The 17,398-nt window shown below is 40.3% G+C and overlaps 1 protein-coding gene across 2 annotated transcripts in view; it reads right to left on the bottom strand.

The window, feature by feature from the left end:
• PTPN12 (protein tyrosine phosphatase non-receptor type 12) overlaps window positions 1–16,225 on the bottom strand; it is an 85,808-nt gene extending 69,583 nt beyond the window's left edge. The window contains exon 1 of one of the 2 annotated variants that reach the window (XR_011144938.1): window positions 16,116–16,214. Coding sequence is in view for 1 of the 2 variants with exons in the window: in XM_068972506.1 (XP_068828607.1) it covers window positions 16,116–16,214 (99 nt within the window). In the remaining variant the exon portion in view is untranslated. Of the gene's footprint in view, window positions 1–16,115 lie in introns of both variants that reach the window. The other variant, XM_068972506.1, reaches the window with a different exon arrangement.
• Between the last annotated feature and the right edge of the window lie 1,173 nt (window positions 16,226–17,398).

Below are 17,398 nucleotides of genomic sequence, written 5' to 3' on the forward strand. Positions count from 1 at the left end.
AAGTATGTCTTAATACTTACGAATCACTAACAGCTCTACTATATTAATTATTTCTATAAATGTTCTTTTTGACTGTGCTTGTTTAGTTAATAATTCCCAAACTGGTGTTTTCTGTGCTTGCTTAGTCACTCAGTGGTGTCCAGTGCTTTGTGATCCCATCGACTGTAGCCCGCCAGGCTCCTCTGTCCATGGGACTTTCAGGTAAGAATACTAGAGTGGATAGCCACTTCCTTCTTCAGGGGAATCTCCCTGACTCAAGGATCAAACCTGTGTCTCCTGCATTGCATGCAGATTCTTTACCACTGAGGAAAAGCCCATCATATCCAAAAGTAAACTCTTGTCATTTAGAGTAAAAACCCAAGTTCTAACAATGACCTACAAGAACCTGGATGGTTTGCCATAACTCCCAACACTATCACAAATCTACTAAATCTTCCCCTTATTCTGCTGCTCAAGCACACTAGCTTCCTTGATATCCCAACGCACTCTTAACTCAGATACTTGGGCACTTAATGCTCTTTCTGTCTGGAATACTATTCTCTCCTCCCAGGTAAATGCATGGCTTACTCCTTATTTCAAGTCCCAGTTCTATGTCTTAACTACTTTATGTAATATTAATATCTCCTACACTTGTCATATAGTGAAGGTGAAAGCGAAAGTGAACTCGCTCAGTCGTGTCTGACTCTTTACGACCCGTGAACTGTAGCCCACCAGGCTCCTCCGTCCACGGGATTCTCCAGGCAAGAATATTGGAGTGGGTTGCCATTTCCGTCTCCAGGGGATCTTCCCGACCCAAGGACTGAACCTAGGTCTCCCGCATTGCAGGCAGATGCTTTAACCTCTGAGCCACCAGGGAAGCCATAGATTTATCATATTAAAAACCTGTTTTTCAGCTCTTCCTATATTAAACCTGCACAAGACTTTGTAGTCCTTCCAACTTAAAGGGTATAATCTATTTCCTGAGTCTTTGAGGTTGAGGTGGCATTATAACTTGCCTTGGCCAATAGAATGCAAGAGCACTTAGAACATATTTTAAAATATTAGATATGGCATAAACAATATACGCACACAAAACATGGCTTGTAAATAATATAAAAACTGGCATATAATAAAGCAACAATGGGAAAATTAAATGTGCTGGTTAAATATTCATCTTACACTTCTGGTCTAGATTAAATTGCATTAAAAAGAATCCACCAGCCATCGTAAGAATGTAGAGTATGAGAAAATATCAATGTTTATTATTGTCTGAGACTCTTAATAAGCAGCATTAGAATTGATGTCACTGTAATATTTTATAAGATTTGTAAGATTATTTTCTATTTTTTAAGTATTCAAGTATTCAATTATATTTCCCTTAAGACCTAAGAGCACAAAAAAACAGGAAATATGCTGTATCTGAGCCAATAATAGAGGAGAGAGACTAAAGAGGTAGGTGAAAATCTAGGTATAATGATATTTCATCATCTAGGAAAGAAGAGGCCAAGAAAGTAGAGTCAGCCAGTGCCTACTTAATTACCCATTCAAGAAAACTTAGTTTAAGCATATATCTTATAATTAATAGTAACTTCTTTGAATGCTCTTTTTCACACAAAGTATTTCTGTTTCTAGCTTTTGAACTATTAAAATACCTATCCTCTTTACTCTTCCATAAAATGAAAAGATCTAAACATCTGGCATATTTAACATTAAAATTGTATTTCTTACCTTTATGATTAATTTTCTACTACCTAAATTATACACTTAGGAAAAAATAAAATTTGTTATTTTGTGCAACATCGAATAATGCCAGTGAATAGGTTTAGAGATAAACATTTGAACATATTCAATTTCTTCAAATAGGTGCAAAATCCTAATATTAGTATCTACCTGCACTATGTTCCTCCTTGGCATTTATAACCTATTTGCAGCACTAGAAGTAAAAAATTATAAACAACTAGGCATAAATTACAGGAAATTTCTGAATTATACAGTATATCCAAATCTATCTCTAACACCCATTAATGAATCTTTGGCACAGATAAGCCAATGGACAGAGTAGATAAAGATAAGAGGTACACAGTCAGGCAGACAGCCTGCACAGAGACAGACACACTGACAACCAGGCAACACACAGTATTAAAATACTCAAATTTTAGATGAATCTAACTATATTTAGATTTATTCATGCAAAATCTACTAGGGAGAAAATATATTAGTCTTTCAGATAGTGATAAATTTCAGATGTATATTTAGAGAGAGAATAAAAAATGACTAGATATAATACTGATAAAACTGATCTTTAGAATTATACTTTCATCTAGAAGGTAATGTTCTGGTTTCATATTTTAACACTGAAAAATTATACCTTAAATCTTAAGTACCATAAATATGCAGCTTATAGATCATCTTACTTTTATAGTTTCTACACAGTTTAAGGTTTAGTATGCACTGTACATGTGAAATTATGCTCTGCCAGAGCCAACAGAGTTCTCTCAAGTCACAAGGACTCTGTGCTTCTCTGTCCCTTCTCTGAAAGAAGGTGGGTGGAGTCTATTTGGGACTGAAAACTTAAAATAGTAGCTCATTTTCCCCCCCAGTTTTGCTTCAAAGGTTTTTGTATTAGATACACCTTGGGCTGCCAGTCTCGTCAAGTTAAGGAACTAAAACTTTCTTTCACTAAGAAAAGTCCCTACCAATCACATCTGAACAAACTCCCCATCCTGGTCAACTTCACACATTTATACTATAGTACCCATCTCACTAGAAGCAGGTTGACTGATGGGATGTGAATTTCAGGAATGTGAACGTGAGACAGCAATTCTAACTATTCTGAGCTAATCCTCTAAACAGAGATAAAGTGAGGAACTTAGGTTAGATCACTTAAGAGATGCCTTTATTCAACAGCACATGTAGTGAAAGTCAAATGTGGAGAGCTAAGAGTAAAGCAGGTGTACAGAGGAGCAAAGGTAAGTGTCCAAGCAGCTCTAGATGGAGAAACTGATAAATACGCAGAACCACAAAGAGCTGAAATAGGCACCCAGGTTATGGATGGCTCCCATTTCTTGGTTCCTGTCCTTAAAGCAGTTAAATAGAATACTCAAGGGCAGTATTCTACTGTGAGATATATATGCTGCTGCTGCTAAGTCACTTCAGTCGTGTCCGACTCTCTGCAACCCCATAGACGGCAGCCCACCAGGCTCCCCATCCCTGGGATTCTCCAGGCAAGAACACTGGAGTGGGTTGCCATTTCCTTCTCCAAGCATTGAAAGTGAAAAGTGAAAGTGAAGTCAGTCATGTCCGACTCTTAGTGACCCCATGGACTGCAGCCTACCAGGCTCCTCCATCTATGGATTTTTCAGGCAAGAGTACTGGAGTGGGGTGCCATTGCCTTCTCCGATGAGATATATATATATACATATATTCCCCACCCCCCCACTTAAACTGGTTTCTTAGAGAAGGAAATGGCAGTCCACTCCAGTATTCTTGCCTGGAAAATCCTATGGACAGAGGAGTCTGCAGGCTACAATCCATGGGGTTGCAAATGGTCAGACACGACTAAAGCGACTTAGCACGCAAACTGGTTTGCAAGTAGGCTACAACCAAAAATCTATACCAACAAAGAATTTTTCTATAATTTGCAGGATATTTATGCCCCACTTTTTTCCTTTTATTAACTTTTCCCCTAAATAATAAGAAGACAATTGTTGGTCTCAGCAACATCATGCTACAGAAAAAACATCTGCTATGATCTTGGGACAAACTTAGCTCTGGCAACTTCTAACTGTAAAACCTGTAACAAGCTCCTTAGTTTCTAAATACCGTTCATGTTTCCTTTAACATCAAAAGGTCCATGACTTATAACTCCGGTGTACAATGAGGGGAGAAGGTGTCCAAAAAAAGCCACTCTCCACATTTTCATAGAATGGGAGTTGACTTTTTCTCCATTCTCACTATAGTTGTGGTCCCAAATGTATTGTTTCAAAATCTCAGTTATCACCTAGAAAACTCAAATATACTGAGGAATCTAAACTAAACAGAGGCTTACCACTATAAATAATTTACTGAAGTTTTATAGACTCTTTTTTAATGTAATTTTTTTACAGGCCATTTTTAACAGAAGCTAATGAAAACCACTTATCTGGCCAATTAAGAACTATATAAACTGAGAGTACTACTTTATATATCTGGGATAAAGTAAAATTACCAGAGTGAAAAACACTGGCTTTGTGGAACTCTATTTTAAAAAGATCCTTCATAACAACCAAACCATACTTTTTTTTTTTTAAATCTCTATTTTGTTTATTTCCTCTCTGATCTTTATTATTTCCTTCCTTCACCTGACTTTAGGTTTCTTTTTTTTTTTTTAATTTTTTATTTTTTTTAATTAATTTTTTTTTATTTAATTTTAAAATCTTTAATTCTTACATGTGTTCCCAAACATGAAACCCCCTCCCACCTCCCTCCCCATAACATCTCTGTGGGTCATCCCCATGCACCAGTCCCAAGCACAAACCATACTTTGTAACGAAGAGTAAACAACTATGCCACAATCGTAAGACATCAAAACACTCCTCACCAAAACATTCAGGAATGCTGAGGCCAATATTATATGCATCTCATACTCAGCATTTAGGCTGTTCTCCCTTTGGGAATCTCTTCCTGTTTATTTGGTTATATCAGCTTTGCTTATTTTTTACACTGCCAGCCACCCTGTTTCTCGCTTCTAAAACCCATAGTTCTTATCTCTGTGTCTTTGCAAACACTGTTTGTTTTCTATCTCTGAAATGCCTTTTATCCTAGTCCACCTGACAAACTCTCCCTTCAAGAGCCAAGTCAAATGTGGCCTCTGTGCTAAAACTGTTCATGTTCTCTTCAGGCAGATTTAGGCTCTCCTCCCTCTATGGTTTTAATCTTGAATATACTTCCCTTAGAGTAATAACACGTCTTAAACTACTATTGAGTACCTTCTATGTACTACATTAGAAGCTTTAAATATACATTATCTTGGTCCTTCTAGGTAAGTATTAGAGCCCCAATTTCCCTACATAACCTGCCTATATGGGTAACAGGGCCAGGACAGAAATTACTGTATGGTTCCAAAGCTGATTATCTTTCTACTAGTCTAGAATTTCTAAGATTTTTTTGGAACCCTTGAGAATCTAAAAACCTTCACCCCTCTCCCAACAGGTTTACATACAAAACATTAAGTATAACTTGAAAGGGTTCACAGACCCCCTGAAGCCCATCCACTGCTCCCAGGACAACTTCTTGCTGCTTCTCACAAGTTTATTCACAGCCAGTAAACTTCTTAAGGGAAACAACTGTCATATTTCCAGTTGCCAGTTCTAAACACAGTGCCTAGGGTGTAGTGGTGGATGGCAGGATTCACGACAGACCTGAATTTTTGCATTTCTTCAGAGGCGACCAGCATAACAACTACTCAAATGTTGTTAAAAAGCTTTTCAAATGTAGATTACAACTAAAAACACTTATTACAGGAAATGTAGGTATTAGCGTACATCCCAAAGCCTCTGAGATTAACATGATCCACATTCCACATTCTCTAGGAAAAGCTTTTAGGGAACAACTACTTATATCTGCCATAAGCCAGTTCACTGACACTCTAATCTTATACAAATGGAAACGATATCTGTGTTATTTCACAGGGAAGGAGGTAACTGTCAAGGTTTGAATGCATGAATCCAAAAAAATTAAATACTACAGGAAATATGAAATGCTGAGAGAGGGGTTCAATTCTTGTTTGGAAGCCTAGTGATTTAGGACAAGTGCATTTATCAGCAAACTTGCCTTAACAAGTCTTCAACTCAAATCTAATGAAAGGCTTTTTCTCCACAGTATTAAAATTCAAATTTGCAAAGGAGAACAAGTGCTTTAAGATAAACTGGACTAAAAGATTTATCTCAGAAAGTGAGAGTTAATTACGATTCTTGCTTCTGAGTTCTGGGTGAATGTGGTCAAGTTATTCTAAATTTTTAGTGTCCTGATCTTCAAAGTACTGGACTATAAAATAGAAGGAAAGTTTTCTAAGAAAGCGGAAAAATATGTTCAGCAGTACCAACACAGATAAGCATTTTTCAAGGATGAGAAACAGCTCATTCCAGAGGGAAAAAAGGACACATACTGGGGAGTACGCGAGTTTAACACTGGAAAGGTATGAGAGACTCTGTTAAAAGGCTCTGGAAGGCCAGGTTAAGTATAAACTTTATCCTATTGGCCTGCAATTCTAAACCAGGACAAAAACTACAAAAAAAGGGTAGGGAGTAGGAGGAAGGGAAATTTGTAAGAGGGACATATAATTACAATTTGAAGAAAAGCAGAGCTTGGGTTTAATGCTTTGAGTTGCTTTGCTGCTGCTGCTAAGTCGCTTCAGTCGTGTCCAACTCTGTGCAACCCCATAGACGGCAGCCCACCAGGCTCCCCCGTCCCTAGGATTCTCCAGGCAAGCCTTAGGCATTTAAAATTCCAATACTTTTAATGATCATCGAAAGGAGGCTTTAGGGTCCTATGAAGTCACATTTTTCTGTGATAAAAATAAAACCATGTTTCCAATATGGTTCTATATAAATATTAAACGAAACAGAAGTAGGCACCAAACAGTGGGACACAAACCCACATCTGATTTTAAAACCAGTATGCCTTCCATTATCCTACAGATGCCAGCACTTGAAAGCGGTATTTTAGGAAATTGAGCATGATATATGGAAGGAATTACACGAGGCAAGAAACTACAGGCAAGGAGAGAACGACAGCTATTGCTGTAATCACTCCTAAGACACCCACAACTTACAAGATACCACTACTGTTGAAGAGATGCCAGTGAACTGATATCTGGATTTTCTTAATGAAATCTAAAACCAAAAGTTAAAAATGGACATTTTCCACATTTATGTAGAAGATATTACGATTAATAAACAAATACTTATTTAGGGCTTCCCTGGTGGCTCAGAGGAAGCATCTGCCCACAATGTGGGAGACCTAGGTTCGGTCCCTGGGTCGGGAAGATCCCCTGCAGAAGGAAATGGCAATCCACTCCAGTACTCTTGCCTGGAGAATCCCATGGATGGAAGAGCCTGGTGGGCTACAGTCCACAGGGTTGCAAAGAGTTGGACATGACTGAGCGACTTCATTTTCACTTACTTATTTAAAAGTTTTACTAAATTTACTCCAGTACTTTATCTTTTATTTTCTTCTTCTTTCTTGTGTACTGAAAATAAAAACATTTGTGCAAGCATGCCTGTAGGCAGGTGGATGAAAAAGCAACTCTCATGCTGGTCTAAGAGACAAGCCTCTTGGACCACTTGAAGAATCCACCTGAAGAATAAATCTGTCTTACAGCATTAAGCTCGCTACAATTTCTGCTCACGCGACGGCCATTAATGTCTAAATGCCAGGCACTACATTAAGCAGTGGAGATACAGAGATAATTAAGTCCCAGTCTCTAGCCTTGGAGGCTTTCAGTCTGGGGAAGTCAGAAATGTAAATGTTTATGAATCTAATGAACTGAGTATTATAGAAACTCAGAGGTGTTTAACATATGAACAAAAAATTTTAATCTATTTAAATGTTAATATCTTACTTTCAGTTTCAATCTTTCAAAACCCTTTCCCAAATTAAATGTCAAATATTGACGGAAAAAAGCTAACAATATTCTAAAAGGAAATACAGTAAAACAACCTTGAGAATTAACACTTCAGGTAAATTTTTAGTGTGCTAGCTCAGTGAGCCATGTCTGGAAAGTTACTTAAAAGTTCACTTCCAATTGTGAAGTTAGTTAAAAGATAAATACATTTGGCCGGACACTTATCAGAGTAAGAAAATCTTAACTAAACCAGTGGCCATGGAAAAGGACTAAAATTAGCTCAAGTGCTACGACTGCAAAATATTGCCAATCATTCTAGTTTTAAAGACATTTTAGACATACTACACCATGTATATAAGCTTACTGAGATACACCTGCAAGCCAACCACAAAATTGAACTTTACACCCTCTTAGGTGGTTATAAGAAGACAGACAGACAGACAATAACAAGTATTGGTAAGAATGTAAAGAAATTAGTGGGAGTGGAAAATGTGCATTTTCCTGGTAGAACCATAAAATGTACAGCAGCTCTGGATAACAATCCGTCAGTTCCCTCAAAATGTTAAAGGTACTTATAGGTATATATCCAAGATAATCGAAAACAGATATCCTAACAAAAACTTATGTATAGGTTCACAGTAGCAGCATTCATAAAATAATATAAAATGTGTTATATTTCATGTATTATTATTATACAATACAAAATATTCCAAAAAGTGGAAACCACTCAAACGTCTATCAAGAATTGAATGAGTGAACAAAATGTGATATATCCATACAACAGAAAATTATTCAGTCATAAAACAGGATGAAGTCTTTCTGACCACGCAACAACACAGATGAATCTTGAAAACATGTTAAGTCAACGGGGTCAGTGACAAAACACCACATATTATGATTCCATTCTTATGAAATGTCTAGATGAGGCAAATCTATGGAGACAGAAGGTAGATTAGTGGTTGCCGAGGTCTGCGAGGAAAGAGGGTGGGAGGAATGACTACTAATGGGTATGGGGTTTCTTTGGGGGCTAATAAAAATTGACTGTGGTAACTACTGCACATTTTTGTGAACATACTAAAAACTATTAAATTGCACAGCTTAAAATGAATGAATTTTATGCTAAATAAATTATATCTCAATAAAGCTGTTATTAATTTTTAAAACACTACAAGCCACAATATTGAACAGTTTAACAAAAAATGAAAATTTTAATACTATCTAGTGTGTGCAGCATAAGCTCTTGCCAGGCATTCAATCTTTCCTCTCCCATTTTTTAGCAAATCAAATTCAAACCTTAATTCAAAACTTCAGAAGTCTTATTTGACAAGTTCTTGTTATCTGTATTTTTATGTGTGTGCTCATTTGCGTCCAGCTGTTTTGTTACTCTATGGGCTGTAGCCCTCCAGGATCCTCTGTCCATGAGATTGCCCAGTAAGAATACTGGAGTTGGTTGCCGTTTCCTACTTCCGGGAATCTTGCCAACCCAGAGATCGAACCCATGTCTCCTGCACTGGCAGGCAGATTCGTTATCACAGAGCCACCGTTTGTCTTTTAAAATTATACTTAAATAGCAATCATTTTACCAAAAGATAGACATATAGATAAGAAATACATGTATGAAAAATGCTGTCCCTATCTTACTTTTTTTTTTAAGCAGAAAGCAGGAGGGGATCTGTGTCTTCCTCTGGCTTCAGCCATCTACATTCAGAATGCTAAAGTAAATGGAAGGAATTTATACTACTTCAGCTATTTCCTCTTCAGCCTATGACAATCTGGCTTTTTCCCATACCCCAACTCCAAACTGCTTTTTCTAGTCACCAAATCACTCCTACTTAGCGAACAGAATGGGTGCTTTTCTTAAGCTCACCTTACCGGTCCTCTCAGAATTATCTGACTTTGGTAATGTCTTCCCTGAAACTCTCCCAGGCCTTTCTGACATCCTCTAGGTTCCTTTCCTTCTACTCTGACCACCCCTACCCAGGAGCAATCACCAATATTTTCATTTAGAGGCTGCTCTTTAAATGTTGCTTTTCAACCTTAGGTTGGCCACACCATACACTTGTCTGAATGAGTTCACGACTCTCAAGCTTTCAAATACCTCTTACATGCTTTAATTCTGTCCCAGTAGCTCTCTTGAGCTCTACATTTCTACACGATGTCTCACAGGCACCTCAGTTTTAATGTGTCCAAAACTAAACTCATTCTCTTTAATTCTGAAGTTTCCTCCAACCATCTTCTCTCTGGTCTCCTCTGCTTTTTGTCCTTCCTCCTTACCCTACCAAATGGAACCTTCCAACTTGGGTGACAGTATACCAAGCTAGAAACTCTGGAATCATACTACAATATTTCTCTCTCCTTCACTACTCACATCTAGTGAGTCATGAAGACTTTTTTCTTAATCCTTATCAGATCCTTTGTATATTTTCTGTCCCACTGTCTTAAGTTTGGCTCAGGCCATCATATATCACTTCCTATATTTCAACAACTTCAAAAATGCTCTCCTTCATCTGGTCATCCATCAGAATCAACTTTCTGCAAGACCCATCTGTCAAATGACTGCTTACTTTCCCTGTAACGCTGAGACCTGTAGTGTGTAAACTGTTCAAAATTACTATTACTGATCTATAGAGTAAAATACCGGAGAAGGTGATAGCACCCCACTCCAGTGTTCTTGCCTGGAGAATCCCAGGGATGGGAGAGCCTGGTGGGCTGCCGTCTATGGGGTCGCACAGAGTCAGACACGACTGAAGTGACTTAGCAGCAGAATAAAATACAGCACAGATTCAAGAACCTTCACAACCTGATCCCTAACTGGCTTTCTCAGCATCTCATTAACCTTTACCATGCGAATACCGCTGTTTCACTGGTTCTCAAAATATGGTCCAGAGATGTCCCACACCTAGACCATTTTAAAGAATTCACGAGGTTAAAACCTAAGTTATGCTTCCTCACCTGCAAATATGCAAATGCACAGACTTTAGTACAGTATTTTTTATCATGTTCATTCTCTTTAGAAGTGTACACTGATTTTCCTAGAGGATACATGACACTTGATACTGTGAAATATGACACTGCATCAGTACGAATGCAATAGATATGAGAATCCAGATCTCTTCTATTAAGCCAGACGGTAAAAAAAATTGCAAAAGCATAAATGCTTCTTTCCACCAGTAATTTTTTTTGAAAAATCACTTGTTATAAAATACAGTGTATGTATGGAATGGTTTTATCACCATTATTTTAAAGTAAATTATTTTTTAAAATATCTTTTAATTTCTAATACAGTACAAAGAAACAAACCTCTTTGGAGTCCTCAGTAATTCTGAGAATGTAAAAGACTCCTGAAATCAAAATGTGTGAGAACTGCTACATTAGTTATGGCAGATTATCTACCACTCTCTAAACATGCTTAACTCTAAAACCCCTATCCTTCTGCATGGAAATGCACCCTCCACTACCTGCCAAGTTCCAGCCAGGTCCAAAGGGACCTCAGATGCATTCTGGAGGATAAAAAGATCAGGTTTTGAAGTCAAGCAAGATACTTTACTTCTCAGAGTGCGTTTCCTCATCTCTAAAATTTAGGTTATAGCCACCTCATAAACGGCAGATATGTTAAATAAGACACAGTGTAAAATGTATGGCACAGTGTTTAGCAAATAGAAGGGATAAAAAATGTTAATCTTCTTTCTGTTTTATTTATAACATCACAAACGCTACTGTAGTAAGATAAAAACAATATAACAATTATTTAATCATAACAAAGCAAGCAAATTGGTTGCTTTGAGCAGTTCTGTCAAGATTACTATTTGTACAGCAGATGGTTTTATATAATAAACTCCTTGAATGCCTAACTACTAAGGTACTTCTGCAGTTACCTGTGATTGATAAATTTAGAATAATTTAAAAATCAGTTAGTTTAAATGGCATTTTAACACAGGAATGCTTGCTATAATGCTTGTTTAGCCTTAAAAAGAAAAAGATTTATGGATTTTTTTTTTAAGTCTTAAAATGTATTTTAATAAGTTCATGTTGCATTATTTCATTTCTCAGAAAAACTTCAATGGTATTAGGGACAAATCAAACATGGTACACCAATAAAAAATGCACAGCATAACTACCTAAAATAGGCAAAGCTAAGAGCTACCGTCTGACATTCAGCATACAGCAACCCTGTTCTCAAGACTGTACTAGGCCTATCAAGAAAAGCTGTGAATGGCCACATCACAGACACAAAAGGGCCATTTCTGGGTTGTCCTTACCCAAGAAAAAGATGGAGGCAAGTTTAATACAAGATTTTTTAAAGATACACTAAATGAAAATCTCTAAGAGAAAATGTCTTCCTTGGGACATGAAAGGGTAATATATGGGACATAACAGAACCGTATGTATGTTGTCTGTGACCTCTGTGGACACATGCCTGAATTCCCACCTGGGAATGATTGGAACAGTGGGGGGGGTCACTGGGGGATGTTTGGTTTTTGTGGTATATATGGCAGGATCTCTGGGGTAAGGCAGTGCACTAAGTCGTGTCCGACTCTTGCGACCCCATGGACTGTAGCCTGCCAGGCTCCATGGGATTCTCCAGGCAAGAATCCTGGAATGGGGTGCCATTTCCTTCTCCAGGGCATAAATCTTCTCCTCCTTGTTTCACAAAAGTACTGTAATTCACACCTCTGCTGCATCCTGTTTTGAAATGCTCCACTGACTCTACTTACTATTGTTTTTATCTTAACAAGAATGGGTTTTTAAACTGAAACTGCCATATTTACTTGCAGCTTTACTGTCATCTCTTACAATTTTTAAATACACAAATGTCTAGTGTATATCACATAAACTTTAGCCTAATCAGAATAAACTTACTTCTTGTTTCAATACTTTAATGATACATGACAAAGCTTTAAAAAGCAAAAGAAAATTACTGAAAAACGAAAGCCCAGACATCTTTTTTTCCTTCTATGTCTAGTTATATGTAACTGACTACATAAGTCAGCCATTTGAGAATACTGAAGACAGCATGATCATTTGTTAGATGAAGATCCTAACTATCAGTCCCATACTTCAGTCTTGTAAAGTAGATAGCATTTATCTTCTTTTAAAATGGAAAGAACTCGGTCAATTCATTTTCTTTCAAGTGGCCAAGGTCAGAAAACTAATCAATGGCAGAGATGGTAGTAAACCTACACATGTCAAACATAAATGGGCATCACCCTATGTACACGTTTACTTCTCATGATCACTATCTGCAATTTCATAAAGACGACAAGCTGAGATAGTTGTGACCAAGTTCCGGATCTGACACAGATTATCAGTTTAACCATCAACTTGAAATCATTTTGGTGCTATAGTTTACAGCATCTCAATACCTTAGTATTCTCCTCTTTACAGGATGGGGCACACAAAAGGCCAATGCCAGGAATAGACAACTCACAGAATGACAACAGGCAGAAAAGTCTCTACTCTTACTAGTCATCACAATATTAAAATTAAAACAACATACTATTCTTCAACCTCGAATTATCAAAGATCCAAGATTATTATATGAACACTCATACATTACCGTTAGTTGTAAAAAGTGATATAACTTCAAAAAGTTATTCATTTACGTATTTCAGATGTTTACATCCTTTTATCTAGTACTTCCAACACCACTGGAAGATATCTTATGCAATAATTCAAAATAAAGAAATTTTATGCTTAAGTGTTCTCCAGAGAATTATGACACATAATAGCAGAAAATCAGCGGCCTAAACTTTCAACTATAAGAAAATGGTTAAGCTATATGACAGTGGCTAGGTGAAATATTATATAGCCACCTAAAATTATCTTTACAAAGGAAAAACACCTAAATATTAAGTTTGAAAAAACCCTAAGAACATTAAACGATACATGTAGTATGGTCACAGAGAAGCATTAAAGACATTAACAAAGATAGCCTTTGGGTGATGGGACTATAGGAAGACTGAACAGAACAATGGAAAAACCACAGTATGAATGCCTATTCCAGTTTCCTAAAGGTAAGGCATTCTTAATTACTGTTCTATAATTTCCAAATCTGAAACAATGAACATTATCACTTTATAAATGAATAGGGTTATAATAGCTAGATTACCCTAAGGTTCAGTTCTCAAATGCTAAAAATTTTAAAATGTCAGAATTTAAGAATTACAGAAGAGTTTATTATTAGAAGAATCTATTAGCCAATATATTTTCTTTTTGTGGCAGAGGGGACAAAGTTTTCCTCCAGCTTTCTACTTAAGAGAAAAAGAGGCATAACTGGCAGATTTAATTATAGCTATTGCTTATCAAGTCACAGAATAAAAAAAGCAAGCACTGTAAAAGAACAGCCTTAGTCATCAAATCTTAAATGCAGAATCACCTAGATATCCCTAGGTATTAGGGAAGAAAAAGAAAACTCATTTAGTCCTGAAGAAATGAAATCTCCAATAGGAATCCCTGACTCATCCCCAAAGCATGAACCCGAAGGCTACTTCCCCTGTACAGGAGTTCAGAGACTGGGCACGGAGTCCTGATGGCCTGCATCAGCAAACAATGCCCTTTCCTGACAGGATATGTCCATAGAGAACAAGAGGACCAACATGCCAAGTGGACAGGGGTCACACACCTCTCCTTCCACATCCAAAGTAAGACTGTATAAGACTAGTTTTAAACATTTTAAATCTAAGTAAATATTTTCTTTTATGTTTGCTAGAGAGTAATAAAAGGGGGACTCTGTCCAATTACTGTGATATCAGTTCAAAGATACCTAACATATTCAAAATTCCCAGTAGGAAGAAGGAAACATCTTTAACTTTTTCAGATAAAAGGGAAATTTGGGGGGGGGGGGGAATACATGGGCTAAGTATCAAGAGGAAATGTTTAAAATAAACCATAAATTATTTAATCAACATTTTTTACACTTTCAAAAGATACTAACAAAACCAAACTCCTATCTTCTATTATTGGTTTAGGGAGGCGGCAATCACAAAGCTCAACTATACTGTTATGACACTGAGTAGAGTTAAGGGTTAAGAATTTTAACGCTAAAGTTTTACTAGACCAAAGTCTCTTTAAAATGTGAAAAGTATTTCGTATTTCAGTGCGAAAAGCCATTTCACCTGCACCTTGTAAACAATTAAACTGTACTTTGAAACAAAAACTAGCCAATGTTTGCGACTCATTTTTATACACATTAACTGTGTATCCTTTTCACAATCCAGAATTTCAAAGTTAGGTGACTACTCTTGGAGGTGAATCTTGCCCAGAAGCAAAATTTTCCCTAGCTTACTTCCCATTTCCAAACCCCGCCAAGACTAAGGAGCAACCACTTCCCAAAGTCCCACTTCCTTTTCCATTCCCCAGACCTCCAGGGTTTCCAACGCCCCAGTCTTGCGCAATATCCGTAGGAGCAGCGCCGCAACCACCGCCTCCTAAGGCGAGAAACAACCCTAAAGGGAACATTGTCCAGCAGAAAAATAAAGGAGGGGGGGTGGCAATGGAGGAAGTCGACTTCTGGTCCCACGCCTTCGGATCTGACCCCCTCGTAGTGATGGCTCGAGAGCAATTCCACGACCAAGACTTTTAACCTCCTATCCAGCCCGCCAGTACAAGCAAAGGGCGGAAGGGGGAGGGGGGATGTCGGAAGGGGGGTGGGGAGACTACGAAGGTTATCTCCCAGTTCAGGGCTTCAGCCCGTACAGTCGCCTCCGCCCCACCAGGACTATTGTTCCCAAGTTCCCCACCCCCACCCCGGATAGGAAGTGATAGTCACATCCCCTCCGCCTTCGGCAGTATCCCCTAGGGAGTCTGAAGTAGGCTTCCTTCGGGATAACCACGCACCCTGCACCCCCAACGCCCTGCCTCTACACACACTTATCCCTCAACCTCAAATCACGTTGACCCCTACACCATCTAAAACCTGGGTCTCAAGAGACAAGAGACAGGACGGCAGTAAATGGAAATCGAACATTCCACGAGATTTCCTATGGACTATCCTTTCTCTTGCATTGGAGATAATACTGCGAACCCAGAAAGAGCAAAAAGTCCTACCCTGACCTCTTTTGAGACCAGCTTGAGCAAAGGGACCCCACGAGTTAAATGCAACCTTAATAGCTCCGTTCCTCAGTCGGCGCTATCCGCTCTCCTTCCTGCCTCGACCCTCCCAGGAGGAGCAGACTGGATGGGGAGATGAGAAGAGCCTACCGGCCTGCACCTCATTCGCCTCCCGCTCCCAGCCCGAGAAACAATAGGTGGTCGCGGGCGGCGGCGCTAAGTGCGGGCTTGGCCAGCGGCCTCTCTCTTCTCGTCCCGGACGCGGGCGGAAGGGGCCGCGATCGCAGGACGAAAGGAAAGGAGGACGAGGGGCGATCTCACCTCCCAGCCTCCGAGTCCACCCTGGCCCTTGCGGTTGGCGCGCGCCCCCTCCGCCCCTCTCCTTACAGCCGCACACAAAGCGCTGGCGGTCGGGCCGGGCGGGCGAAGAGGCAGTGGGCTTGGATGCCGGTGAGAGGAGGCAACAGCGAGGGGAGGGACTCACCATGAAGTCCCGGGCGAAGTTGTCCTCCCCATTATGGTCCGGACTCTTCATGGCCTGGACCCTCTGGATGAATTTCCTCAGGATCTCCACTTGCTCCATCCTCCCCCGTCCCCCCGGCTGCGGTCGCTGGCCCCCCCGCCGCCCGCCCGCCCGGCGCAGAGCCCGCTCAGTCTTCCCCAGCTCGCGCCCCCTACCCGTCCCGTCTTTCCCGACCCCTGACGCTCCCTGCTCCTCCCCACCGTCCAAGGCAGCTGCGGCACCGGCGGCACCAGCCCGGCTCCCGATCCTGCAACTTCCAGGAGCAGCCACTCTCCCACAGTAGTAGACGAGCCGCAGCGGCTAGCGCCAACCCCAACCCCCAGCTTGCTCCATCCTCCTTCCCCGCCCTGCTCCTGCTCCGTCGGAGACGCAGCCACCGCCTTAGGAACACGGCTCTCCGATCGCCCTGCCCCCCCCACCCCTTCCCGGTTCCTCCTTCCCTCCCTCCAGACTAGCAACCGCAGCCGCCACTCTCCACGGGCGCGCCCCCGCTGCCACCCAGACGCGCGGCCCCGCGCAGCGGCTAGATCCCCGGGGCTACGCCGAGCTGAGCCACGCCCGCTTGCCACGCCCCCAAGCCCGCCCCGCCGGTCCTAGTCCGTCTAGGAGTGGCTGGAAGGAGCTTCAGCCGTCAGCTGGGGGACTTGACCTCATTTCCGGGGCGTGGTTCCGCCCCAGCAGTTTGCAGGTCTGAAGAGAGCTGGTTGGAGGGAATTTGACTCCGCCGGGCAGACGCTAGTCAGTTGGAGTAGGACTTGAATTGGAAACTGCGGTCTCACCGCCTTTTTGTGGGAAAAGTACATTTCTAGACTGCTTTCGCGCCGGCGCCGGCTTTGAGCTGGGACTGCAAGTCCCGGCCCGGCAAGAGTCCAGGAGTAGGGGCGGGAGAGGGCGGCGGTGGGAAGAGAGGCATACTGGGAACTGTAGTGTCTTCACGTTCGCAGCAGGTACGTCTTCATCTTAATGTTGACGGCAATTAGATCTTGGCACTTTGGGCAATGGCTACGGCCAAGAGAAACGAAACGCTTCTTCAGTGAGAGGACTTTTTTGCTTTTTTGCAAATCAGTCTAAAACCTGGTGAAAGAGCGCCTGAGATTCAGTGGTCCTAATACATACCACACGTTTGCTGAATTGGAGAGAATTTGTCTTCTTGCCTTTAGATTCGGAGCAACTCAGAACTGAATAATAGATTTTTCACCCTAGACTGCATCTTTGTAAGTCTTCTAGTAATCAAAGAAATCTGT

The sequence above is a fragment of the Capricornis sumatraensis genome, chromosome 5, assembly GCF_032405125.1.
Source record: "Capricornis sumatraensis isolate serow.1 chromosome 5, serow.2, whole genome shotgun sequence".
Lineage (NCBI taxonomy): Eukaryota > Metazoa > Chordata > Mammalia > Artiodactyla > Bovidae > Capricornis > Capricornis sumatraensis.